The sequence below is a fragment of the Vulpes vulpes genome, unplaced genomic scaffold (assembly GCF_048418805.1).
Source record: "Vulpes vulpes isolate BD-2025 unplaced genomic scaffold, VulVul3 u000000657, whole genome shotgun sequence".
NCBI classification, from domain to species: domain Eukaryota; kingdom Metazoa; phylum Chordata; class Mammalia; order Carnivora; family Canidae; genus Vulpes; species Vulpes vulpes.
The window spans coordinates 159,025-187,020 of NW_027325810.1; the positions used below are offsets into that span (position 1 = coordinate 159,025).

The 27,996-nt window shown below is 48.4% G+C and overlaps 1 protein-coding gene and 1 long non-coding RNA gene across 3 annotated transcripts; one reads left to right on the forward strand and one right to left on the reverse strand.

Moving 5' to 3' along the window:
- Nucleotides 1-25,773, forward strand: PLEK (pleckstrin). The gene is made up of 9 exons (XM_072746105.1): nt 1-169; nt 9,807-9,962; nt 10,198-10,379; nt 11,996-12,087; nt 15,205-15,389; nt 16,966-17,070; nt 21,796-21,882; nt 22,748-22,817; nt 24,157-25,773. Exons 1-9 carry the CDS (start codon nt 128-130, stop codon nt 24,291-24,293), a joined length of 1,056 nt encoding a protein of 351 aa, XP_072602206.1. The 5' UTR covers nt 1-127; the 3' UTR covers nt 24,294-25,773.
- Nucleotides 18,711-21,626, reverse strand: LOC140597501 (uncharacterized). 2 transcript variants are annotated; one of them, XR_011999313.1, is made up of 3 exons: nt 21,321-21,626; nt 19,681-19,841; nt 18,711-19,531 (listed from the first exon to the last, which is right to left on the reverse strand). It is a non-coding gene; the product is annotated as an uncharacterized lncRNA (long non-coding RNA). The 2 variants fall into 2 exon arrangements; XR_011999314.1 differs by having other exon boundaries at nt 18,833-19,531; nt 19,677-19,841.
- Nucleotides 25,774-27,996: the final 2,223 nt, after the last annotated feature.

Consider the following 27,996-nt stretch of genomic DNA (forward strand, 5'->3'; position numbering starts at 1 on the left):
AGATGGGAAGTTGTGAAAGGGAACTCGCTCTAGAAGAGCTGCCCACAACTGTCTCAGCTCTCAGAGGAGGCTGAGCTGCTCACGGGGCTCGGGGAGAGCGGACTCGCGGTCTGGTGGTCCACCTGCCATGGAGCCAAAACGGATCAGGGAGGGCTACCTGGTGAAGAGGGTAAGCAGAAGAGCCCCCCACCAGGGTCTCGCTGAAGATGGGGTTGGGGAGCAGTGGGGCGCAGCCTGGGGCTCTCTACTCGCTCACCTTAGCAATGTTCTCTACTGAACCCACTGGGCTGGCGCGGAGAGCAGCGCAGCAGGTGCAGCAAGGGAGGGGGGCCAGCACCGGATCCACGGATCCATGGCATTCTGGTTCCGACAGGTGGACAATCCAGCTCAGGCACCAGCGCAGCTTCATCTTGCGGGGATGAGAATTCTAGACTTCTAGGTGGGGGCCTCAGCAAAATCTACACCGTGATTTAGGAAACTCCTGTCAGGAGCTGCATGTGTACATTGTGCTCGAAGACTCGCACTCTTCTGCTCTAGACGTTACTCAGAGAGATTATTTCTTTGTTACTTAAATTCCCCTCCTCCGTTATTTATTTATTTATTTATTTATTTATTTATTTATTTATCTATTTATTTATTTATTTATGGAGGAGAGGAAAGAGAAGGGGATTAAAGAGAAGCTGGTATAAAGACACAGCAATCGTAGCCGATCTCTTGGGCCGTCTCCTAAGAATGGGTGCATAAAAAACCTTACCTTTGTCTTAAGCTGGGCTCAAATCTCTTCATTCAGCATTCTGGGTCCATTTATCTGCTGTACTGCTAAGGTAGGAGGAAGTACTTCTACAGTTCAGGGGACAGGGACCCAAGATCACTCAAAAATGCTTTCGTCTCACTGGCTATGGCATGAAAAAATTGAATTTTCTTAGCACCGCTGGTTTTTCAACTAATGCCGGGGGCATGTCATGTCGTTGTGTGAATTCACACGCGGGGCTGGTTGGCATCCTGTGGGCAACACCTCCGTGAACAAGTGTTCTCACAATGACCCCAGTGGGCCCAGCGCGTCACAAGTAGACCGAGCTCACTACAGTCTTTTTAAATTTTTTTTTTTTTTTTTAATTTATGATAGTCACAGAGAGAGAGAGAGGCAGAGACACAGGCAGAGGGAGAAGCAGGCTCCATGCACCGGCAGCCCGACGTGGGATTCGATCCCGGGTCTCCAGGATCGCGCCCTGGGCCAAAGGCAGGCGCCAAACCGCTGCGCCACCCAGGGATCCCCGCTCACTACAGTCTTTCAGATGCTTGGCTCTTCAATGGAGCGAGCACCTAATGTGCCTATTTTAGGTCATTCGTGGGTTTAACATTTTAGCCCCAAATGCTCTATTTGTGAGCGGGTTAAGCAGCACACATGGTTGCCTGATTCTATTTTGACCTGACGCTGGAAGGGACATGACATCACCTGACCTCATTCTCCCATTTCCAGAAGAGGAAACTGAGACCAGGAAGCTGGGTGACTGCCCCCAGGTCACATGGCTGTGACAGTTGACAAACCCACTTTCCGGCTTGGGTTTTGACTCATGGGGCTGAACTCTGCCCCCTCCACCACGATTTTCTTGAAGTCAGTGTAACGTGGGTTAAGGTTTGTAACGTATCTGTGGAAGTGAGAATCGTAAGTGGTGCCGGAGAAGAGAGGAGCCCGGGGATGGTGTGCTCTTTAGCTCATGTGGCATCTCTAGCTATTGTGAAAACTCCTTTGGAAAATTGGAAAAGACACACATATACACGCGCAGAGGTGTGCATGGTTTTTGTTTTTGTTTTGTTTTTTTTTTTTTTTGCAATAGGCGTCGACCATTCCCTCTGAGTGTTGAGTAATAATCAAAGTTGTGTTTCTTCCCTGGTTGCTTGACCTACTATTTGGAGAAGAGCAAGTGAATGGAAACATATTGCGGTGAAAATTGCTGCTATTTAAGTTTGTATGTTCACATTTTAAACTCCATAAATTAAAAAAAAACTCCATAAATTACAAAAAAAATATAGAAGACTAAATCTCTACTAAGTGAGGCCGCCTCACTAGAAGATGGGGGTGAAAGAGTTCGGTTTGCCAGGCTTACAGATTTATTTACATTAATAGTTTTTGATCAGCGAGAGTACTTCTCTCAGATTATGGCCTATTAAAGCCAATTTAAAAAATGTACCCAGGTTAAGGCATTAGTGGAATTTCATATTGACATTTTCACATGTTCCATCTGCCTCATTTTCCTATCTATAATTTACATCTCCCGTAGTTTTTGCATTTTTCTCTGGGACCTTTTAGAACAGTCTTTGTTGTACTGTGCTAAGATTCTCTAATTATCATTTTGAAGGCATGCTTGTCTCAGAAGGACTCCCTTCCTTGGCTATAGGACTGCACCTGGAGCCAGAATTTCCCAGGAATGTTTTTGGACGTTCAGTTTCCTTCGGTTACCTCATACATACAGATTAAAAACTATAGGTGTCAGGAACCTAGTGCGTAGTAGGTGCTACGTATGCGACCATGATTATTTATATTCGTCTTGATATGCGCTTCAGTAGATGAAGGTCCTTTTCTAGTTGCTAAGAGGGACATGCACTGGTTCTGGGTTGGTTGCCAAGGTAATAGTGAAGAAAAAACCATAGAAATATTGCTCTGGCAAGGCGGTTGGATGCCTTCACTGTGGTTTTTGATGTTAGAGCATGACAAGCAATAGTATATGAATCTCCCTTCATTTATTTTTTTCTCTTACTCAGCTTAAGGTACCTGGGTAGTAATAAAGGACATCCCTTTCCCTATATCTTGGTTTGTAAAATAACTTCATTGGAGATAAGATGTTTTGAGTGGCAAAATACAATATTAGAAAAGCTGGTGCAAGGATGTCGTTAAGTCAGAAATCTTGGGATCGACGGTCAATGGACTGACTATGAGATGTTCCTTTTTTTTTTTTTCTTCTGTGCAGGGTGACCACTCACATTTTACAATTCCAGTTTCCTCCTTTGCCCCCTGCCTTAGGTCTTCAAATAAAATGAGAGTTCGAGAAGGAGGAAAAATACATGATTTTATCCCCTTGCAATTTTGTCATTCTTAGTAAGACCTAGACCTCCTTGCCTCAGGATCTTGTCACTTTTGACTTTAAGGGGGAAAAAAAAGAGCACCTAGAGCTGACCAGACAGCAGCGGCTTAGCCACTGTACGAACATGACCTCGTTCAATCCTAATCACCTCTGTGATGGTATCCTTATTTCCATTTGCAGGCCTACCCAAGCCAGCGAAAGGGAGATTAGATGAATTTACCAGAGCTCCAGTGAGGCCTGGACAAATTGTACCGTGGGCCAGATTGGGTTTAGTGACCTCAACCTCCCTTTCTCTCTGCTTGGGGGTTAATTCCAACCAATAAACCTAGACATCTTTTGGACGTCCTTGAGAGCACACTGCCGATCTGGATGTATTTGTAATTGTTCGTAGTTTAAAAAAAAAAAAAAAAAGACAGAGGAGCAGTTTCCATGCAATGAATAAGCTGGACTCCACCGAGTCATGTCCCAAACTAACCTATTCTTAGAGGTTAAGGGAGCAAAGTGATGTTGGCAGATCGACAACCAAACAGCAGGCACTGCGTTCAGCAGGGCGGATCCCAAGAGCAGCTTCGGGATTGGGGTGCTGTGTGAGGCTGGGCCAAGGCGCAGGAGTCGGGGCGGCGGGAAGGAGAAGGGTGGGAGGTGCTGGTGCAGGAAAGCAAAGGGCCGCAGAAGGCTGCGGGGGTGGGGAGGAAGAGAGCCTTGGGCGCAGGGCAGCCGGAGAGCCAGGAGGCCCAGCCTAGGAACCCTTTGCCCAGCTATCTTACCTTCCGGACACACCACCATCAGGGGTCCCCAGCAATTTGCATTTGTCGATTTGTCACCCTCATATCGGAGGGTGGTTACCAGCTGGTCCTTACCCTGCAGCAAAGAGAGATGGGAGCATTGCTCCCACCAGAGCATTTAATGTTCATAGCAACTCAACCCAGAGTGGGCCCAACTATTATCCTTACTTTTCAGAGGAGGAAACTGAGGTACAAGGGAGGCAAAAGGCTTGGCCCCAAAGCACCCGGCTGTTAAGTGGTGGAGCTGCTCTGTAACTCAGCGGTGGCCTTGGGGTCGTGGAGGGCCAGGCCTACCTGGTGCTAGTGGCACCTGGGGCTCGTTTGGCAGTGATTTTCTTCTCCGGAGTGCTGTTGCCATGGTGGATGGTGCCCGGGACAAGCCTGGGTCTGAATGACTTCACCCCGTTGTCTACACACCGTGGAATCGTATCTGTCTACATGGTCACTGTTCTTTGAGCCCCTCCTGCCAGTTAGCCACTGTGCTAAGCCCATCAAGTACAGTATCTCAGTTAACCTTTGCAGCAATGGCAAGTAGGTGCCGTATTACTTTCATTTACAGGGGAGGAGACAAATGTTTCGAAAAATTAAATGACTTGACTAAGGCCACACGGCCTGGAGGAGGCAAAGTTGAGATTTGAATGTAAAGCCCTGTGACTCCGGAAATCACTCTGTTGAGCATTTGGTTGGTGCCATTTCTCTATTGTTCGCCTCCTCTGTTTTTATTGAGAAATTGTCCAACTTGTTTACTCATGTAGAAAATATCCTACTGAATAGATTAGTGTCCTCGCCTTCGAAGAACTTACGTAGGTGCCAAAATGACCATTTATCCGGGATGTCATGTGAGCAATTTCATGGATCGGTTCGGAAAATGAGGTGATACAATTTATGATGTAGCAGCAATAAGGACTTAATTCAATGCACCATCTACCGAAGCTGACACGCCCCCGAGTCGGGGAGGATAGGTGAGGCCTCCTCACAGTTCCACCGAAGTCAGTTACGGAGTTTTCCCCGTAATGTAATTTCCTTTCAATTCCAGCTAAGCATCAACATCAATGTACGAAAGGAGAAGTCAGGGAAAGGGGAAGGAAGTGAAAGGGGGTGTCTGCACTCCGTGGGAGGCGTCTGGGAGGGGCTCGACACCACATTCAAATTCCCCTGCCCCGTAGCAGGGAGTCGTCGCTTCTTTCAGTGAAGCTACACAAACAAGCGTGCCTCAGTCGGTGCAGTGGTCACTCTGACCTGGAGCTGTCCATCAAGGTCCCCCCACCTCAGGGTGGGAACAGTGTAAGCAGAGCCTGCCTCGGGCACCTGGGCCGCCCCGCGGTGGAGCATCCGCCTTCAGCTCAGGCCGTGACCCCGCGGTCCTGGGATCGAACCTCACATCAGGCTCCCCGCAGGGAGCCTGCTTCTCCCTCTGCCTGTGTCTCTGCCTCTCCGTGTCTCTCATGAATAAATAAATAAAATCTTAAAAAAAAAAAAACAAAGAATCTGGAGATTGAAAGGAATACTGAGTATTTAAGAATTTCGTTGAACTGTGGCTTACACTTCTTAACTAATTCACTAACAAGCACGCTGGAATACCTCTTGCGATGGGGAACTCACTAATTTAAATTTCTCCCTTAAGTTATGCAGCAAACTTTTTATTTCTTTTCAGAGACCTCCACCTGTTGAGCTTCCAAGCAGTCTATATTAATGTTTCACACCTTTGCAGACAGTCCTCATCTGCTCTGCTTGGCCCTGCTTATCCACAGCTTTGAGGTTTCCTGAACATGAGGTCATTTTCCAGGTGCACTTAGAGGCACAGAATTACAGGGAATAGGGAGTATTCATTGGATGCTTACCGTGTTCTTTTAGCTGTTGCCCTAAGCAAGTTCCATGGAGTAGTTCATGTCACCTCCCAATAACGCTAAGAAATAGGTTGTAGCATTATTCCCATTAGCCAGATGTGGAAAATGAGGTTTAAAAACTTGTTCAAGGTCACACTGCTAGACTGTAGCAGAGCTGGGATTTGATCCTGGGCTATTCAGATCCAGATCCATGGGCACCTACTGGAAGTCCTCCATCTAAAGTTACAATATCACTTTCATCACTTTGGATCCTATGCCTCTATTTATATAGTCCTACAATGATTGAGTTTTTTTGACAGCCCACATCAAACTGCTGACTCACAGAGCTCCTTTTTTTTCAAATGCTATTTCCCCAAAATCATCACTAGTACATTTTTATATATCTTTCTAAAAATCGCATTAAATAAAAAGATCGTATCTTTTTTAATTTTAATTTGCATTTCTTCGAGTGCTTTTGAAGCAGTGCATTTTTTTTTTTTTTTGAAGCAGTGCATTTTTTTATGTTTATTCAATCCAGGCTTTTCTTCTGAGAATTGCCTGTGTATGTCGTTTGCCCATTTAAGAAGTTAGGAGTGTTTGTCTATTTCTTATTGATTTTTTTTTTAATTTTTATTTATTTATGATAGTCACAGAGAGAGAGAGAGAGAGAGAGGCAGAGACATAGGCAGAGGGAGAAGCAGGCTCCATGCACCGGGAGCCTGATGTGGGATTCGATCCCGGGTCTCCAGGATCGCGCCCTGGGCCAAAGGCAAGCGCCAAACCACTGCGCCACCCAGGGATCCCTATTTCTTATTGATTTTAAAGAGTTCAAAAAAATATTGAGAATATTAACCTTTAGTTATATGAGAATAGGTTATAAAATCCACACGTTTATACGTGTTTTCCAGTTGTTGCAGGATTTTTTTTTAATGTGTAGAGGTGTAATTTTATATATGGCCAAATATCTTGTCCTTTAAGATTTCTCCTTTTGGTGTCAGGTGTTGTCAGACTCTTGTGCACTAAACTGTAGCAGTCCCGTGATGATGAGCAGTTGTTTGACCCGAGATACTAAATCTGACTCAGCATCTAACACCTGCCTGTTGTGACTTGAAATTGTTTAGATTTTGGCCTATAATGGGAAAAAAACAAAAAAATGCTCTCCATATGTATGAAATCATGAAACATATCTATTATGTATCTATAAAATCATGATATAATATGATTTAGATATATCTTATGATTATTTATATGATTGCTTTTACTCAATTATAAATAAGTCCCTAGTTTATGATTATGTAATGTACAGTATATATTATACATTTATGATATATTCACATATATATGTATATATATATATATTTGAGCTTGTATATATGGCTAGCTAAGTGGTCTAAAAATTTTGATTTAGAATCCAGAATTACTTGGTTATGTAAGAACAAAAATGATGATGGCATCTGAGGGAAAATGGAAAGAGCATAAAATCGAGAACCAGGAGCCTGGATTCTAGTCGCAGTCCACATCAACTGGGCAGGTGGTCTAGGCCCAGTCACTTAAATGGGCCTCAACATTCTTACCTGTAGGATGAGAGTGTCGGCAGGTGATCCTAAATGCCTTTCTGGCTTGGATGCTCCTTTTTTTTTTTTTTTAAATTGGAGTTCCATTTGCCAACATATAGCATATCCTCGGATGCTCCTTGATCACACTTCCATGTGTGCTATTTGATGAGCATCAAGAGGCTTGGGGACAGAAGGGGTGAATAAAGGGGTGGCTGAGAGAGGTGCTGACAGCTAACTCCAGTGAGAAGCTGCAGTAATAGCCACGAGGAGAGAGCACACACCAAGTGCATCACCCCAACCTAATTAACCACAACCAAGCCTGGAAGAAAGTTTCCACTTTATAAATGGTCAGATTTCTTTTGTTTTATAGAACTTCGGCCTCCTGGCTGTGCGTAATGAGCCCGAATCCCAGGGGACACATTCTCCTCTGAGTGAGCTGACAGGGTCCCTCAGGCTGCACTTGAATTAGGAAACTCAAATGAACTCATGTCGAACAGTTGGCTCCGGAGTAGCTGTATTTTAATTGTCCACAGAAGGAATGCAGTGTTGGCTGACCTCTCCCAGTGTACCCCAGTTCCAAGGTCAAAAGCCCTGAGGGACTGCAGCCGTTATTAACCTTTGGTAGGCCTGAGGTAGGATATAGAAGTTTGAACTTGAAAGGCATTTGCAGTCATCTAGCCCAACTTCTTACTCCTACCTCCGTGAATGTATCTTTGAATATTTTCAGTTTTTTCTTTTTTAAAAATTAAATAGACCTCCCATATTTCCCTAAAAGTATATCCTGAATTTCACTTTTTTATTTTATTTTTTATATATCCTGAATTTTAATGTATAATAGTGTCATGCGTTGTTCATTTATTTATCAATTTTTTTTCAATTATTATGAAAAATTTCAACCCATAGAGAAGTAGGAAAAATAGTAGATTACCTAGATTTATCAACTGTTAACAAAAGGATGCATTTGCTTTCTCTCTCCCTACCTCTGTATAAACTCTCACACACACACATTTTTACACTGACATCCTTGAGGAAAGTTTGCAGGCATCATGCCACCTCACACCTGAATACTTCAACATGTATCTTCTAAGAATTAGGGCACTCTCCACAGCTTTCCAAATTGGATGGACAATTTTGCACTCCTGCCAGCCATGTATGGGAGTTCCGGTTACCATCCTTGCCAAATCTTGCTCTTCTTAATCTTTTTAATTTTAGATACTCTTGTGGGCGTGTACAGGTATCTCATTTGGTTTTGATCTACATTCCCCCGGTGAAAAGTGATTTTGAACACCTTTTCAAAGCCTTTTCGGATATTGTATTTAATACAGTATCACTTTCAGTTTTTTCCTGTTTAAAAAACAGATTGTATTTTATTTTTACTAATTTGCAGGAGCTCTTTATATTCTGAATATGAATTTCTTTCAGATAGATGTAAGACAGAAAGGCATTTGACTGACATTATTTCATGTGTCTGACATTGCCTATTTTTTAAAAAGAGAAATAATCCAGTGTTAGTATGGAGAGCTATCCTGCCTGTGCAGAAAAGAGATACTGTGCCCTAATTTAAGATTATTTTTAAATTAGACTAAAACTAAGGAAACACTTGGACAAGCACAACGATAGTCCCACCAGTATTTATCTTTGTTACATAAATAGTCTTCCTTTTGGGCAACTGGATCTATTTTTTACAAATACTCTTTGTATTTTAAGATAAGCAGCAGGATCTGCTGGAAACTGGATGATAATTCTACTTTGTGGTAGTCATGACAGGGCGACACCACGGGTTCAAAGATGAGAAGCAAAAAAAAAAAAAAAAAGATGAGAAGCAAAGAACCACTTCCTTTTCCAAAGTTCTCCCATAATATAGATAAGAAAGAGACTTTCTTGATGTAGTCAGAATGGCTAATTTATTGCTACGAGTGCGGTTGGCATTAACCCCCACTGAAAACATTTTAAATAAGGATTTTCCTAAGGCCACATTGACATGGATAGTCTCACTCTGTCCTCCTAGAGCATTTTGCAAGTGATTTTCATATAACTTATTCATGCTCATTCACAAGGTGGCTCTTTGAGTTTCTTCTTGATGTTCACACCCAGATAAAATCTGATCAGACCAAAGGATGGAAGTAACTGCAGCTAGCATGTCACCACTTATGGCTTCAGTCTCAATTGACGCTCGAGATAGAATCTATTTGCCATCCCTAAGTGGAATGAACACAGGGGCAGGGTTGGGAGCAGAAAATGAGCCACAGAAAGCCAGACTGAAGCGCACAAGGAGAATAGAGAGCCGTACCGTAATCCCTTGGTAATGGCCCCTGGGAAGCTGAAGGCCAGCTTGTGCATGTATATACATTTTCTCTTAAAAAAATTCTTAAAAAAAATTTCCATCTGAATGGCAGTCCCCTTCTTCCCTGAAGCTGCTTTCTTACCAGCCTGGTCATACGAATGTGCATCATTTGCATCCACTCTGGCCAAAGCGAGGCTATTTGCCAAGTTATGCTCCATTATCGAACAGTTTTGGAAAACATCATTGCGTAGCTCTTTTTGTTGTCGTTACAGGGAAGTGTGTTCAACACCTGGAAACCCATGTGGGTTGTACTGTTAGAAGATGGAATTGAATTCTACAAGAAGAAAAGTGACAACAGCCCCAAAGGAATGATTCCCCTGAAAGGAAGCACACTGACTAGCCCTTGTCAAGACTTTGGCAAAAGGATGGTGAGTCAACATCGTTAGCCACAGTGGACACCTTGCCATGCACTGACCTTTAAGCCTGCGCACAGCCTGCAATGGGAATGGTGCTCCCTGGGTCTGTCCCTCTCACCACCACCCACATTCCACCCTGGGCATTTGGGTTTCTGTTGGCCAAGCACTTCCAGAATGGGGTTGCTTCATAAGGGGCCTCGGCTCTTCGAAAGGAATCATTTCTAATGGGATGTGCTTTGATTTTTAGTTCGTGTTTAAGATCACTACGACCAAACAGCAGGACCACTTCTTCCAAGCAGCCTTCCTGGAGGAGAGAGATGCCTGGGTTCGGGACACCAAGAAGGCCATTAAATGCATTGAAGGAGGGCAAAAGTTCGCGAGGAAATCCACCAGGAGGTCCATTCGACTGCCAGAAACCGTTGACTTAGGGTGATTTTCTGTGTTTGCTTTACTGCCCCTTTCCTCATCCCCCTGCCCCTGGCTCCCCATTATGGAAAGCTCACAACAGATCCTGCTACCAGGCTTGCTTCGGTCACCTTGGAAGGCTGTATCCACTCTTCCAAGCTGATACTGGCGCTTGGTATACTGAGGTGTTTCCATGAGTCTGAAGGAGAGTGATCATAGCCTCTCCAAGCTCTAGCAGATGAGGAGAAGAGGCTAATAAATTCCCTCGTTTTGGGTAATCTTGGCAGAGAGAGAGAGAGAGACAGAGAAAGAGAGAGAACGCATAAGTGCATTTATGAAGTAGCCATAATACGGTAGCCTTGAAAGTAAGGTTCAGGATCTCTAGATAGGTCGGGGCTATGTGTCCAAGCAGGTATTGTTTCAAGTTCAAGGTCATGCACTTATACAGCCAACAAGAGCCAGTCAGGGTGAATATCCATTCTGGGCAGAAGCTATTGGTGCCCTAACTTGGTTTCGTGGTCTCTTATGTTTGCTGGTTTGGATTAGCAGGTGTTAGTTGCTGCCTGAAGGTTTTCAGAGGCTCACGGGTAAATTCAGCATCGACCAGTGGTTGGGGTCAGGGTTTTTTCCTTCCTGCATGCTCCACATCTGCTACTACATGAGCCTCTTCCCCTTAGAATCTCTTCACTTGTTAGTTTTGCTTTTATGTTGAACATACCCTGAAGCAGGAGCCCTGGTAGGAAGAATTCCATGTTGGTTGCTTAACACGTCCAACGAGGATTCTGTTTACAAAATGGGGAGAATTTCTGGGAGAGGAGAGAAGAAACCCCTTCTGCAAGCCCAACACAGGTCTTAGCACGTCACAGGGATTTGATAAAGTCTGTGCTTTGAGCTTGGTGAGAATAAGCACCTTCCCTCACCAAGAAAACTTATTGGTGATGACCCAAGAGGCAGTGCCCGGTGCAGCTAGGGTTGCTGGGAGTGGCTGTCCAGTGACCGTGTCTGTGGCTGCAGCTGTCAGTGCTAAATGGGAATGATCCTTGTGTTCTGTGCAGCCACAGGATACATGAAAGTGGCCTTCTATTTTGCTGTCTGCAATTTCTCTGGCAAGGCCATCTTTTGTTTATTATTTCAAGTAAAACAAATGAGAACTTGCCATCCCTCATAATTTTTAGAGTAAAAGATAAGCTTAGTCAGAACATTCCTTTCCTTGGAGGCAATTATCAACAACAGATGGTCTCTTGAAGGACTCTTAAAGAACTGACACATGAGGAGTGAGGGCCATTAAAGATCTAGAATGTGTATGGACAATTGGCCCTGAGAACCTGTCATCTTAGCACCTCACAGGGGCAACTCTCTACTCAGGTACTAGGAGTTCAATTACCAAAGAGCTTAAAGAATGTAAGAGATATTAAGTACTTTCCTGGTATATTTTGCTCAATGCTATATAAGCCACAGAGTCACCCAAATATGAACCCGACCCTTTGCTTCTGTTCCAATGGAGATACTAGGCTCAGGGGCTACCTGAGAATGGGGGAAGCTTGTGGTCATGGCCAGCCTCTCCAAGGTGGTGACTCCCAGAGAGGATTTGCCATTCTGGAAGGTTCCCCACTCACCTGTCTGTTTCCATCTCTGCACAGTGCCTTGTATCTGTCCATGAAAGATATCGAGAAAGGAATAAAAGAACTCAATCTAGAGAAGGACAAGAAGATATTTAATCACTGCTTCACAGGTAAAAGGCCTTGCAAGTCTGAAATGGGGCACCTGGGGAAGGCAATATAGAGTTCTCGCTCAGCCTCACATGTGGGAGGGGGCGTGAAGCGTGGTGGGCGAATGGGGTCATAGAACACAGATTGGTGAACATAAGAAATTGAACTTCGCCAGGATGGAAACAGAAAGAAAGGTGGAAAAGAACTCTGTTGGTCAAGCTAAAGGTTCAGAAGTTCCAGCTAATCAATCAAAGGGTCTCTCCCCGACCTCCACTCCCTAAATAAATGGCATGATGTTGAAATAGACACCGCCTTGAAACGAACTAGGGGTGGTGGAAGGGGAGGAGGGCGGGGGGTGGGGGTGAATGGGTGACGGGCACTGAGGGGGGCACTTGACGGGATGAGCACTGGGTGTTATTCTGTATGTTGGCAAATGGAACACCAATAAAAAATAAATTTATTATATAAAAAAATAAAAACTGATGAGAATAAGAAAAAAAAAGATGATAAACAGGAATCAAGGTATACAATGAAAGACTTAAGTGAAAATGTTAGAGATGCTTGAGGCTGTGCAGGGTCAGGCAGGTAGTGTCCTGAGTTTAGGTAGATGGCGCAGAGGTTAAAAGCATGTTCTTTGGAGCCAGATTGCCTTAGTTCAAATCCTGGCTCTGCCACTTACTTGCTGTAAAACCTTAGATCGATGACTTAGCCTCCCTGTGCTTCACTTTTGTAGTCCATAAAAAGGGGATCATCCTAGGGCATCTACTTCATAGGCTTACTATAATGCGTTTGGGATGGTGCCTGGTACACACTAGATACTATATGGTGCGAGCTCTCAGGGTGGTTAATATGAAGAGGTCATATGTCTGCATGGACAATTCTGAGTTCAGAAAAGAAAGAACCTGAGAAAGAACTCAGGGGGTAGTTGGGATGAATATAAATCGGTGCCTAACTTTTACCCAAAGAGTTGGCGGCATTTCATTAAGTATGGTGAGGACAAAGGTATGGGGCAGAGATATCCAGAACATGCATCCGGGAAAAGCAAATGACCAGCTTGGTGAGGCTCATAGTTCATCAGGGGGCCAAATGGGACATGCACTTTGCGGCTAGATTGCTAGAAGCTGGGCATGCCTTACTTACGGTAACAGAAGAGATCAAGAGAGGAAAACTCTAAGAAGACACAACAGATGTAGAATCTGAGGGGTTAAGCAGTCAATAGATGATTCATGAAAATGGTCCAGGTCAAAGTCAGAAAGGTAGAGTGTGATGTGCAGTGGGAGGGCAGTATCCAACAGGAATCAGCCTCGGAGAGTAAGGTTGTGGCCTAATAGCATCAGACAGTCAGGGCTGACATTTAGGACGGAGATTCCAAGCTGTGGGAGTGATAAGGGAAACTGCGAGAGCAAAGCAGGGCCCTGACTCCAGCAGGAGTGACGTCACTAAGGCAGATCCTCTAGCAAAGGAAGGGGACAAGGAGGAGGTTCCGAAATAGATGCCGGCACCAGGTCTAGGCCATACTCATTCCCTGTGCAGCGTGTTCCTGACTCCCAGAGTACAGGGCTGGAACTTCTCAAGTCCTGTCCACTGAGGCTCAGGGTGGGTCCTAGAATCCAGGTGGGGTCAAGGTGTCATGTGGGAGCCTCGTGGTCTCGGTGGAGAAACAAGACTAAGGCAGAGACTGGGACTCTCGTACTGCTGACAAGTGCCGGAGGACCTTGAGCGGCGGACGATGGGGAGCCTGAACTGGTCTTTCCAAGCTTCAGCACACCTGACCGAGCACACCTGGGCTCCAGGGCTAGAACCCTTGGGCAACGGGCCATCTCTGTGTAGCTCAGGCCTAACGTCACTTAAACTCACTGGGCCCTAATTTTCTCATTCTCCAATGAGGTCTGTCATTACCGCCCCGACTCTTCTAGAGGCTCACTCTGAGGCCTAGGAGCAGATATGCAGTGTTAATGAGTTTATCCTTCTACGAAAAAAAGTGGGTAGAAAGCCTTTCATATACGAAATTCCCGGAAGGCTCACGAACCAACTCCTGTTTCAAAGGTTAGCATGTCCTGCCGCTCTTGCTTTGATGACGCGGAACTTGTTGCCTGTTAGGTTGGCTCGCTGGTTGGCTCCCTTCGTACAGAATAGGCCATTTTTAATACAAAGCTTTATTGTAGCCTGCTGGGAACACAACTGACGGGTCAGTTCCCTCTTCTGGGTAGTTTCCTTGTGTCCTCTTGGCAATCCTCTCTTGAGGCAGCCGTTGGATTAGAGGACTTCTCAGGGTCACTGCCAGGCCTGCAAATGATGTGATCAGGATTTGCAATGAGTCTTCATGCCGTCAAAGCTCCCCGACTCACCTCGTGCCTTCCCCCCTCTCTCTCCCTCTCTCTCTCTGTCGTTTAGCCTTCTTCTTACAAGCTCTGACCTCCACCCCCCAAAGGGGCTGCTTCACACCTGTGTGCCTCGGTTCCCATGCGCTGCTCCCTCGGCCTGTGCAGGTTCCCCTCAGCCCTTGTTGGGTGTACCTGGCAAACACATACTCATATTTTAAGCTTGAGCGCTGTGCTACTTCCTCCCTGAATCTTTTCCCACCAGTGCCCACCAGCGCCCCCCACCCTACCACCCCTTTCGCCCCACCTTCCTGCAGATTTGACCCTGTAGCTCGAGGGCGCCACACCGATCCGCAGCAGAACGCTAGTCCCAATCCTTAAGTACAGCCCATCTCTTCCTTTTAGATTCCCCGAGGGAGCATCCCCAGTAGCCATCTCAGCACTTAGCACCTAGTGGATGCTCAATAAGTGTCTGCTCATTTATTTATTTTTTATTATTTTTTAAATCATTTATTTATTTATTTATTTTTTTAGCGTCTGCTCATGAATAGAGTCAATGAGTGAGTCAGTAAAACCTGTTTCTTTGATGCATGTGTTGCTCCTTAAGGAGCATGTGGATGCTCGTAAAAGCTCTTTACAAGATACCTTTTGTTTCCAAGAGTCTATCCCACTGATTTCACTTTTCCTTCTTGGAATCACGGGGAAGACGAGACAAGTCAGACACGTGGGTACTCTGGAGCTCTTGAGGGGTAACTGTCGGCGGCTTGTTCTCTGGTACTTTGGTAGCGCATTAACCTTCCTTCTGCTGGTCCCATCCAGGAAACTGTGTCATCGACTGGCTGGTGTCCAATAAGTCCGTTCGGAATCGCCAGGAAGGCCTCATGATTGCGTCCTCGCTGCTCGGTGAAGGGTACCTGCAGCCCGCTGGGGAATTGTCCAAGAATGCAGCGGATGGAATGGCTGAAAACCCTTTCCTGGACAACCCTGATGCCTTCTACTACTTTGTAAGTGAGAAATGCTACCCGCTTACTCTTCCTGTCTTGGGGGCTGCCCCGCGCACATTGTGGGTTGATTTGAATTCACACCCACATGTGCAAACGAAAGGACCCAGCCCCGACTTGGCCCCCTCTGCAATGCCTGCTGTATCCAGTGACTCCCTTTGAAGATAAATGTTGTTTCGTTGCACATTGTTTTTAAGTGGACGTTTAAAACTTTATTCTTATCCTAAGCAATAATTCATTAAAAAAAAAACAACCTATTAGGCCCTAGTACATTCCAGGCACGTTCCTAGACAAAGGAGACAACAGCAGTGAAAAAAAGAATAATTGGGCAAAAACTGTGGCCCTGAGGGAGCTTCCTTTCTAGAGGGAGATCTGTAAACTCACGATGTGCCAGTTGTATTTTGATGACTCTTGACACAAAAAGTGTTTCTCCACGTCCCCTCGCCCAATCATCTTCCCTCCCTGCCCCCATTCGTCTTGTTTATCTTCCGCATATGCGTATCATGGATTGGGAAAGGATACGTTGCACAATATGGACCTAATCTTGGGCCATATAAGAAAGGCAGCCACTGCGGATTTCTAGGGGGATTTTGGCAGTTTTGTTTCAACTTGGGGTCAGAGCACAAAAGTTAGGAAAGTACTTAAGAGAACCACGTTCTTACAAAAATGAAGTGAATATCCCCAAGCGAGTTTCATTTCACTTGGGGCAAGTTCCACTGTCAGTTTTTGTTTGGTTTTGTTTTTTTTCCCAGACCTTTGATCTGGTTGTTTATAGCCATTTAAATGTGGGATTCTAAAAATACCCACCCGAGCACCGCTTCTTCCTCTGCATGATTCATTACCTGCGTGTAGCTGAGCAGGTCCCAGTTCCCTCTTGACCTCGGAACATGAGGCTGGATGGACACGTCATGCTCTTGGTCTCCTCAAAGTCGAAGGGGCTAAACAGTAAAGATCATAATGGAGATTGTGTCACGCAGTGTCTTGTAAATTAGCCAACTCCGCTTCTAAGGACTTGGCCATGAGGCGCCCAGAGGAGGAAAGCTTTGAACAAGGAAGAACTGTGCTGAGCTGGACTTGGAACATAGCTTGGGGAGCCCGAGAAAAGGAAAGTCTAGGTATCGCCAAGGTCACACTTGGGTGGAGATGAGGAAGCATCTAGAAGCAAGGACAAGCAGCCAGAGACAAGACACGGGGGAGGGGAAATGAGCGGGCCAAGAACAACCTTTATTTATTTATTTATTTATTTATTTATTTATTTATTTTTTAAAGATTTTATTTATCTACTCATGAGAGAGAGAGAGAGAGGCAGAGACAGAGGGAGAAGCAGGCCCCATGCGGGGAGCCCGATGCGGGACTCGATCCTGGGACCCGGGGTCATGACCTGAGCCGAAGGCAGATGCTCAACCGCTGGGCGCCCGGGTGTCCCGCCAAGGACAACCTTTGAAGTTTAGTTTGGGGTAGGAAGGAGCAAAGGAGCCTACTGCAGTCGCTCCTGCAGGGAGGGGGAGGCAGAGAGGAAACTGGCAAGTAGCCACCTGCCGAGGCTGGTGACCACATTGAGCGCTCGGTGTCCCAACAGCCGGACAGCGGGTTCTTCTGCGAAGAGAATTCCAGCGACGATGACGTGATTCTGAAGGAGGAGTTCCGAGGGGTCATCATCAAGCAGGGCTGTCTGCTGAAGCAGGTGCGTGCTTCCCCGCCCCGTCTTCTCGCCCTCGCCAGGCCTTTTAACTTCTCCTTCCCAACGGCTTTGGTTTTGTTCGGCCAAGTCCTCGGCCCCTAGACGGGCGGGCGGGGCGGGAGGCGGGCAGGAGGCCGGGCACAGGCGCGGCTCCCAACGGGCAGGTCTTCTGTAGCCGCATCGCGGGGCAGAGGTTTCCAGAAAGTGGTGCCCTTCTCACCACCGGAGAAGGAACCGATGGGCCAAGTGCTTGTCCTCGCCTACCCGTCGTGGGGCAGAGTGGCCCGGAAATGAGAAGCCAGCGTGCCCCCGGGAGCGGGGCTCACGACCTGGACTGTAGGGGGACGGCGGGAGCCGGCCGGGCCAGCTCGGAGCCCCAGCATCCCGGGAGCAGGGACACCGCGGGTCTGCGGGCTCGGCGGCCGTCGGGGCAGGAGGATGCGAGGGCGGGGGCCGAGGAGACGTCGGGGCCAGCAGCAGCAGGACCAGGACCGGGGCTGGCCACGGTGAGAGCTGATCCCGGCGTCTGCGCCTCGGGGCCAGGCGGGCCCTCGGCCGCAGGGGAGAAGCCCCGGGCTTGGGCTCACTCTTAAAAACAGGAACTGGGGTGGGGTGGGCATGAGGTGTAGACACGGACTTGGAGTTCCTCAAGGGAAGCAGGACGCCCGTTGGGAACTCCCCTTCACAGCAGGCTTTGAGAGGACAGGGCCCTGGGGGAGGTGCAGCGAGGGTTTGCAAAAGAACGTGCAGGGGATCCTGACGTCGGGGACGCGGTGACCCCGGCCAGGTTAGAGGGAGACGGAGGACGGGGCCGCTCCGATACGGAAGGCTCTGGCCTGCGCCTGTGCGCCGCCAGCAACCCCTGGGCCTGCCCAACATTGCCGTGTTCCCGGCTCTTTGATTACAGGTGCCACAAGGTGGACTTGTTATTTTTTAAAGATTCTTATTTATTTATTCATTCATGAGAGATACAGAGATAGTGGGAGAGGCAGAGACACAGGCAGAGGGAGAGGCAGGCTCCATGCACCGGGAGCCCGACGTGGGACTCGATCCCGGGCCCCCGGGGTCACGCCCTGGGCCGAAGGCGGCGCTAAACCGCTGAGCCCCCCGGGCTGCCCCTGAAGGTGGATGTTAAGACAAGAGGAGCTTGGGAAGGAATTTTGTGATTTCCCTATTTCCCCGATTCCGCCTGTAACTATCTTGCTGTCAACCGCGACTTCCTTGAGTCGGTTGATGGGACGAGGCTTAGTCTAGAGTCGAGGGAGCCCTGAGGAGACGGACCGTGAAGGCCGAACGCGGGTAGACGAAGTCTGGGCCGGACGGTGTCAGGTGTGGGCACAGCACCCCAGGCCATACCCGGGCGTCGAGACACGGTCATCTGAGGGTGTGTGGCAGGCGGCGGGGACTGGACGCAGGCGTGCTGCTGGGCTCCTCCTCGCCTTCCTCTACGTCACCTTTGGTAGCTGCAGTTTAGCCGCAGCTGGCCCACTTGGCACATGGTCGAGTCCGCCAGGGACCTGTCAAAGACGCACCCAGGCCGATTAGGTGGGCGTCTCGGGATTTCCGAGCTCTGCAAGTGATTCTGCTGTGTGGGGCCAAGGCTGAGAACCACAGAGCTGGCCTTTTTCTTTATTTGAAGAGTCATCCCTCTTAGCCACCTTTTAACAGAAAACAGAAATCTATGTGCATTCGGAAATTTTGCTCTTTTACAATATTATTTCCCCTAATTTGGGGGAGTGGGGAGGGACAGGGAACAGAAGCCTCTTCTATTTTGGTTGACGGCCTGCCTCCTTTAATGTTTCCATCCTCTTAGCTCGGGAGTTTATAACCTGGTTCCTATCAGACTCACCTGAGGGGATTAAAAAAAATTCTTCCAGTATCATGAAGCGAAACCGCTCTGTGTCTGCTCCTGGGAGTTGGCCAGGGTTAACGTGTGTAGGAGGCTCATGATGAAAAAGGACACCTGTGTCCCACACCTCACAGGTGGGAAGTGGCGGTGTCCAACTGGAGGTCAGTCCTCCCCCCATTCTTCCTACCTCCCCCGTCCCAGAGGAAATAATTCTACTCGGGGGATGTAGCAAGTTTGAGGATGAACGATAGTGATTTATGTTCAACGTAATCCCTTTAATCTAATTCATTCTTTTATGAAAGAATGAATAAAATATCTCATTCGTCAACCATGTGTATGTAGGTTTTCTGATGAGGAAGGACAAAGCATTATGTGTCTTTCTCCTATCTGTTGCGTAGTTCAGCATCCGTGGTCTGTAATAGATAATGAACCTTTGTAGAGCAAATTTTAAAAAATATTTAATGTATTTATTCATGAGAGACACAGAAAGGGAGGCAGAGACCCAGGCAGAGGGAGAAGCAGGCTCCATGCAAGGAGCCCGATGTGGGACTCGATCCCAGGACGCCGGGAGGGTCCTGAAGGCAGACGCTCAACCACGGAGCCACCCGGGTGTCCCTGTAGAGCAAGTTAAATTAAATATAAGTAGCTGGAAGATCCACAACAATTCTCCGAAACCCCAGGCATTCGTTCACACATGCCTTAACCCCTCCCAGAAATACTCATTAAATGAAAGACGACCCGATCCCTGATCCCCACTTACTAACATTAAACTTCTCTATGCGTCCCAGTCCCATCGTGGATGTCAGGGAGGGCTTAACGGCGGTCGGCAGTTGGCCAGGGTTGGCTGATTTCACATCCTCCTGTGACCTCCCTCTTCCACGATTCATAAGAACTTGTCATTCCCCCAGTGGCGGCATGAGAGACCCTGAAATGTGTGCCCACAGGTCCACAGGAGGAAGTGGCGTCAGGCAGACACTTTAGTAATCTCGTCTCACGGGCAACATTAGCCAAGGCAAAGGGCAAGAATTCATTAAAGGGATTTTAGAAGTCGATGCTTTGCGGAAGTATTTTTGGATATGCTGTATGGAGAGAAATAGCTGCGTCCTCCCACAGGTCTCTGTAGCTTCCTGGCTCCATCCTTCAAGCAAGTAAAAGCCTCTTTGGAGGGGAGCTCCTTGACCGAGCTTGGCCAGATAACCGAGGCCCATTCGTGGAGGCTCCCTTTAAACTCCTCTGACCTGGTGTTATGAAGGACGCGTTGTTTGCTAAAACCACAGATGCTTCACTTTTCCCCATTTGAGCACGTGGAAAGTATTGGAAGATTTGTATACGTGCCTGCCAACACGTGGGGCTTGAGAATGAACAAATAATACGCGGCATATTGGCAAGATGGAAACTATACATCGTCTAGTCTTATATATATATATATAGAGAGAGAGTATATATATATATATTATAGGTCTATATATATATACCTATTATGGAGCTCCTGGAGATATTTAAGTCATTTGAACTTTCCATGGGAAATAGTGAAATCAGGTTTTCCATGACATTTAATAAAATCGTGAGAAGCTAATGGGAGAAACTGGGTAATTCAAGGCAATTACGCACAAACACGAAGCAGCTCCTGGGGTGAGAGTCCCCGTGCCAGGCCCAGGGCTGGGCGCCGGGGGAACAAAGGTAAACAAGACCCGAGCCCCACTGACCGAACTCACGGTCTGAACGCCGTCGCCCTGTTTCAGAGGCCCAGGGCCTCCTCGCCTTCCTTCATCACGTCTGTCCCGGTGCGGATTTCTTCCCATTTCCGCTGCTGCCACCCGATGTTAGTCCCTAGTGATGATTCTACGTGTGGATGCTCGCGGTCGCTTCCTGATGACCTTCTGTTTACCTTCTCCCCCTTCCCCTGGCTTAGCTTTACCCTGGCCCGCTGGCCGGCCCTCCGTGAGGTCGCCACGTTAATCATCCTAAAGTGTGATTTCCCGCCTCTGACTCAGAAGCTATCAGCAACAACCCTCACCTTGTGCCTTAGGGTCTCTTTCCCCTTTCCCGAATTTGCCTCTGCCGTTCCCCGTGACCCCCCTGTGCTAGCCGTCCCGGTCTCAGTCACCAGTGTCTGCACACGCCTGGCATGTTCACTGCTGCGTCTTTGTTGTCAAGTCGTCCCACCTCCTTCTCACCCATCCGACTCCTGTGTGTCCACTGGGAGTAAGTCCAGATCTTAATGAGTCTCTTTGACCTCCCAAACCCACAATTACATATCCCACATTTAATTCCCTTGAAATCCATTTTCCATACCAATTACTGCAGTTGGACATTTGCTAGTTTATACCTCTACGTGGGTTATAAACTCTTTGAAGAAGAGGGCTACGTCTTAACCTCTGCATCGCCCCTTGGATGTACGTACCTTGGCACAGCACCATCCCATAGGATACTGAAGCGGGAAGACAATCTTAGCAGCAACTAATCCAGGAGGCACATGGGGAGCTCAGTTGGCTAAGCAACTGGTTCTTGGTTTCCGTCAGATCGTGATCTTGGGGTCCTGGGATCGAGCCCCGCTGCAGGCTCTGGGCTCAGTGTGGAGTCTCCTTGTCCCTCTCCCTCTGTTCCTCCTCCCAGGTGTGCTCTCTCTCTTTCTCATAAATAAAGTCTTTAAAAACAAAAAGAAAACAACTAATCCATAATATCCCAACACCCGAATTGTTCACTGGTCCTAGTGCTCTCTCCCTGGCAAAGACCTGGGTTGGGGCCTGGTTCTTTCTGGTGGGAGGGGGGGGGTTAATATTTTACCTGGTTTTTGTTTGTTTCAAGTGCACTGAGACTTATTACAGAGCGATTCCAGGAACTCATCATTCCCCTTCTTCTGTTGATCCTGAACACAGGGGCACAGGAGGAAAAACTGGAAAGTGAGGAAGTTTATTCTGAGAGAAGACCCTGCCTACCTGCACTACTACGACCCCGCCGCCGGGGTGAGGGCCTGTGGGCAACAAACCCGTTGCCCTCAAAGCCTCCACTGCGTCTCCTAGCTGCGCTTCCTGTTCTCCTTTCTGCTTGTTTCTCTCCCCATTTTTTTTTTTTACCCTCCCACGTCTTTTTCTCCGACCCTCCTCTACCTTCTCCTCTCCCCTCTCACTGGGAAGGTGTGAGGCCTTATGCTTTGAGACCAGCATAAGCTCAGGGCTGAAAGAAAACATCGCCATATTGTCATTTATTTTGGCCAACTCAACATCATTTTTGCTTTGTTTGTCCCAATCCGATATTTTCAGAGGAACTCAACCAGTCCAAGTCATCGTTCTTGTTTTCATGGGCAAAAAAGTGATGATTCCTCCTCTGGGCCGGTTTGGATGAGAGCATTGAGTGAGTCACAGCCATTTGGGCTGTTGGCGACTCAGAAGAGGGCCTTTTCCTTAATAAAAGAGGCCAAGTCTAAGGTGTAAAGACAGCTCCATCTGGGGTGGGTGTCGGCCTCCGATCGCAGGGCAGAGCTCCTTGATTCCCTCCTTCGAGGGTTAGGCCGCTGTGTCAGGTGCATGGGGCCAAAGAATTCTGGAAACATGCAACAGCTCGATCATGCAACATGGCGATGTGGTCTCTCCACCTGCCCTTCACCTTCCTCCAGAAATGGAACTTGGATTGGCTTGTGTCTCTTCATCCAGCCTCCCCGAGTGAAGTGGGGGGTAGGGGATCTGGAAGGGGCTTTCTTCGGCCTCCTTCTGTTCTTACCCATTTTGATGCCCTAATCTGTGCCGGGGGGGTCTGGGCGGCTTCCATGCCCACAGGATGAGGTGTATCTGTACACTGGAAACCCTAACGAGGGGCTCCTCTCTTCTCCAGGGAGAAGATCCTCTGGGAGCAATTCACTTGAGAGGCTGTGTCGTGACTTCCGTGGAGAGCAACCCAGATGGTAAGAATGAAGTTTTGTTTGAGAGACGTGTGTCTGCCGAGGCTTCCTTCCCACCCCTGGCCGTCCGGAGCCAACAGCAATCCTCAATCAATCAATCAATCAATCAGGCTTCGCACGAAGGAATTGCTGCCTGAAAACCTGGGTGACACCAAGAGTCATTTTCTCCCACATGCTGCCCTGGCTCTCTGGGCCTTGGAGAGGAGGAGTGGCTTTCTAGATGCCTTGAGCACATCCTTGAGCAGTGCTGAGATAAAGCTTCCCCTTGGAAGTGGCCTAGGTGGAGAGACTTGTTCCTCCTGATGCCATGTCGTCCCTTAGGGAGGACCCTGGGCACGTGCAGACCAGGGATCTCCCACAGCAAGCGGGGTCTGTGCAGTAGTGAGGGGAAGGGGCACCTGCCTGCGGTTGGTTGGTGGCAAGGTCTTGGGTGAATCACTTAACGCATCTGGGCCTTAGCTCCTCCTCTGGAATGAGGGGTCACCCGACAGGTCGCAAGTCTATGATGTGGTGCGCAGAATAACCGCGCCGGTGCAGGCAGACTTCACCGGGGGCAGGTTGTTTAGACATCCCGGCCCTGGTTTTACTGCGTCATTTTGGGTCTATGGTGCTACAGAGGCTGATGGGGAAAACACTACAGCTGCAAAAGCTAGATTTTCACTACCCCTGGGTATGCTCACCGACCTCTCCTGATACAATTATGATTTCTTATTTGATGTGGATGTTTTAATCACACTCTTGGCCAGTTCTCTATGTTTTTATGTTTCAGCAGAAACTCTTAGACCGTGATAAAAACAAGGCTGTCCCGGCGGTCCTGGGAGTGGGTCTAAGGTTTTTGTTTTGTTTTGTTTTTGTTTTTAATTTTAAGATATTTGAGTCAGCTCTTGGTTTATATTATGAGCGGAGGGAAAGTACTCAGTAGGCACTATGTGAGGTACTCATTAGAGATGGCTGATGTGCAAAAGTGAGAAATCTAGTTTGCTTGTAAAGGATAAAAGGAAATGTTTGTCCTTGAGTATTTTACTCATTTATTTTATTTTATTTTATTTATTTATTTATTTATTTATTTATTTATTTATTTATTTATTTATTTATTTAATTTTACTCATTTCTTAAGCACGCTCACACGCACACAAGCACACAAGCATACTCTGTACCTATCTGTAACTTATAATTATACAATGACTATATATGATCACACAGGGATGGGGAATTTGCAAACCACACACTTAATTCTCTCAGAACACTGAAAACATTAAGATTGCAGCCCTCGCCAAGGGAGGGAGCGCTGGGCGGCCTTTCTGGGGCACCCGCACCGTAATTCGCTTTCATTTTTCACCAGCCAGGAAGAGTGAAGAAGAGAACCTCTTTGAGATCATCACGGCTGATGAAGTTCACTATTTCTTGCAAGCGGCCACCCCCAAGGAGCGCACCGAGTGGATCAAAGCCATCCAGGTGGCCTCCCGGACTGGGAAGTGAGACTATTCCTGCAGCTCATCGTCATTCTCCCGAAGGAACCCCATGAATTAGCTTGGTCCGGGACCTGTCCACTTCTGGGGACAAATCGACGAGGAAGGCCCCAGGGTTGTGCAGGGTTTTGTCTGCAGAGGCTCTGAATGTAACTAACCACTTGCCGCGTCCTGCTCCCCCGCGCCGACGCACGGCTCCCTGAAGCCTCCCTGTGGCCCCCACGCAGGTATAATAAGCTGTGCGGCCCAGCCCCACTGCTTAAGCTCCCCAGGCCCGAGCTTCAAAACCCAAAGCCCCGTGACGCCACCAGCCGGGGAAGTGGAAATGTCTCTAGTCGCCCAGTGGGAGCATGTCACTGCTGTGGGCTCAATCTTGGCCTTCAGAAGGCGACGCAGTGGGGACCGGGGTCTGCTCGGGGGTCTCGGCACAAACCTCCTGTTCTCGTTTGCCACCTTCTCCTCCTCTTTGCCATTAGATCATCTATCACAAAGAGCTTCCTTCTTTCCTCACTCTGACCCAAAACTTCCCCAAAGGGAGCGCCACAGTGGCCGCTTTTAGGTTGAAGCCTTCCATCACTGACTATGACCTGGAGAGTTCCATCTTCTGGGAAAATGACCCAAGCAAGCCAGGAGCAGCCGGGGGTCTTTGCCGCCCCCGGAGGCACGGGCCACTCCCACCCGAGGCGGGTCTGAGACGGGGCCATGCTCGTCCCCTTCCAGAGCGTTTCCCTACCATTGGTTGGAATTAGGACGGGGGACTCCAGTCCTTGAGGTTCTGTTTCGACTGAATGTTTGTAGGAAAAGGCATTGGATGAGTCACCAGGGGGGTGAGGGGCTTGGGGGCCTGGCTGGCTGACGTTTACCCCCCGAGTTCCAGAGGCTTCGGGGGCTGGATTGAAAGCCGCCAGACTGGGCTTATACGAAGGGAACGTTGAGATGACCTAAGTCTACACAGAACTCGCAGAGGTGGCCGTCCGCGCTGTGCGGCGCCTCCAGTTCTTGGGTCAACGATACTGTGGTTGTTTCTGAGCTTTGGCCATGAGCCTGCTTGGCCTCTTCAGGGCCTCGTGAACCTATTACCAACCAGAGCGGCCTGACCCAGGTTCACTTTGGGTACCCGCCCTCCACCTTGACCCTGCCCACCAACCAGGGATTCTCACCCCGAAATGAGGAAAAAAACAAAACCCCAGGTGCATGTGTGAAGGTGCATTTTCCAATTTCAGATTTCTGAGTTTAAGGGTCTCGTGAGAAAAGGAGAGCAGATTTTTCCTGATTCTATCAAGTCCTCTCTTTCCCTCTCCCAGTTGCACATAACGTCCGTGAGGCTGGTCCTACTCCCAGGTTGTCGTCTCAACGGCCTGGGCGTAGAAGGTCACCTTTCCTCCGGTTCTTTAGCAAGCACAGTAGGTTTTCTACATTCAGTGTCAAAAGTATTTATTAATATGGACTCAACTTTATGTTTTGAAATAAACGTGACCGTGTTCAGCGTCTCTTTGGTGTGATGGTTCTGATGTTTTTCACCGAGGACTCTCCTTTTCTACAACCCACTTTCACTTCCTGAGGGTAATACCTCGCACGTCAGCTCAATGACTTTAGAACATGAAAAAAAACAAAACAAAAAAAACCCAAAAAACAAACAAACAAAAAACACAACAAAAACAGTCTATTCCAGGGAATAATAATACAAATATGGGGGGAATGAAGACTAAGTAACACTAATTTTTAATTCACAAGACCTTGATTATAATGCTCGGGCAAGCAGAAGCATCTATAAGTGGCCATCGACTATGAAGGACACAGAAAACTCTCTACTTTAGGGGAAAATGAGTTTCCCACAGAAGGGCTGCTATGTATGGTTGAGCGAGATGTGCACGGATTTAACTCCAGAGGTGCAGCTTAGGCGACGGTCGCTCCTTGGGATTTGCATGACACGCTCTGCGAATGTGTACCCAGTGGTGCGTGGAAAAGTCAAAGTGTCATTATGGCTTCCCAAGGCGGGCGGTTGGTTCTCCCTGGTGAAAGGGAAGTGTCCCTTGCCAAAGTGGATTTTTAGAGTGTAGCCCTAGGCGGGTGGAGAATACAGTGCTGGCCGCAGATGTCCAGTGTCTCTCGTAGACAGACAGGCAGACAGACACACATATTGCGGCTAACGCTCCACCGGCAGGGCCCGGCTTTCAAAATGAGGAACTTGCTTAGATTAAAAATAACGAGCAGTTTCCCGGCGCTCGTTCGTAGACATCAGAAAAAGCTAAGGGGGCCTGGGTGGGTCACCGGGTTAAGCGTCCGACTCTTGATTTCAGCTCAGGTCATGAAATCGAGCCCCACGTCAGGCTGTGCAGTCAGCGTGGAGTCTGCTTGAGATTCTCTCTCCTCCTCCCCTCTGCCCCTCCCTCTGCTCTTTCTCTCTCTAAATAAATAAATAAAATCCTAAAAAAATTTTAAAAAAAAGGAAAGAAAAAGCTAAACAGAGCATGGACATCATTTCCTTTGGATTTTGGGGAAAAAGTCTACCGTGGACAAAAACTCCCCTGTTGCCACCCTACGTCCGCTGTAGGGTAAAAGAAAACCATGGATGGAACTATTTAGATTCCAGGCTCCATTTCGTGTCCTACTCTGAAAATGTAGAGTTTTGAAAAGTCGCCAGAGTAGATTAGGGGGCATGGGAGAGAGAAGGGTGGGGGACACAGAAAGTTGGGAGAAGCCTGCTTTACAAGACAAACTGAGCTTGGAGTGAGGGCCCTCGGCGGTTGGGCTCCACTGGGGCAGGCGGGAGGGGAGGCCGAGGGCGCCGGGAGGAGGCCGTGGTTGTCCCCTGGGCCTCGCTGCCTTGGCCGCCTGTCCGACTTACCTGCTCTCTTGTTTTTTAAGGCCTGAGCTAAGACTAAGGGGCATCCTTGGGACTAGCGGTCGTGCCAGCTGAGTGTCCCCTGGCACGTGTGGGCGCCCTGCACCCCTCGGAGCCCTTTCTCCCGTGTGCCTGACGCTGCCCGTGGCCGTCCGGGTCTCGGACCCTGTGGCAGCGGCCGTCGGCCTCCGGCCCAGGTCCCAGCGGCAGGTGGAGTCTTCCCTGAACCCGTGCCTGAGCCTCAGCTCCGGGGATTCCGATTCTGCGTGTGTGCACGTGGGCGGGGAAGCTGGGGTGGGGACTACGGTTGCACTTGTACTTTTTTAAACAATAAGGCATGGCTAGCTGTCGCCGACATCCGCTGTGTCGCTGCCAGGAGGCTCCTGGGACCCCACGGCCCAGGGCTCAGGCGCCAAGGCACTAGCGCAGGCCCCGGCAGGCCTTGCCAGGTGGCTCCCGCCCTTCCTCTTGCCCGCCGTCGCCGGTCCCTGCCAACGTCTCCCCCATCCTAGGCCACCGACGACGCTTGGCTTCTCTCGGCCTCATTGTCCCTGCAAGATCCGACTTGGTGCTTCCCCCACGCCTCCCTCTTCGTCCTCCCCTCACTTCCAGGTAGACGCCGAGCCTGGGGGTTTCGCTCCCACCTGTCCGGATGTCTGCTCGTTTGGTGTCGGTTGAAGACCCCAACCATCCTCCCTGTTTTAGGGTTTGTGGTCTTTGGGGTCAGAGAAGTGTTTGTGTTTTGCAGCTGTTTCAGAAGTGCCCGCTGCCACTTAGTGCGGGGCTCGCTGGGGCTGACAGCATGGACAGAGGGCTCAGGGCGGGCCAAGCTCCGCAGGTGGCCGCAGGTGTGGCAGCAAGTTCTCGG

Coding starts and splice junctions, on each gene's coding strand:
- PLEK (XM_072746105.1), top strand. CDS start 128: ATGGAGCCAAAACGGATCAGGGAGGGCTACCTGGTGAAGAGG. Junction 17,071..21,795: donor AGGGCTGTCTGCTGAAGCAG/GTGCGTGCTTCC, acceptor TCCTGAACACAG/GGGCACAGGAGGAAAAACTG. Junction 21,883..22,747: donor ACTACGACCCCGCCGCCGGG/GTGAGGGCCTGT, acceptor TCTCTTCTCCAG/GGAGAAGATCCTCTGGGAGC.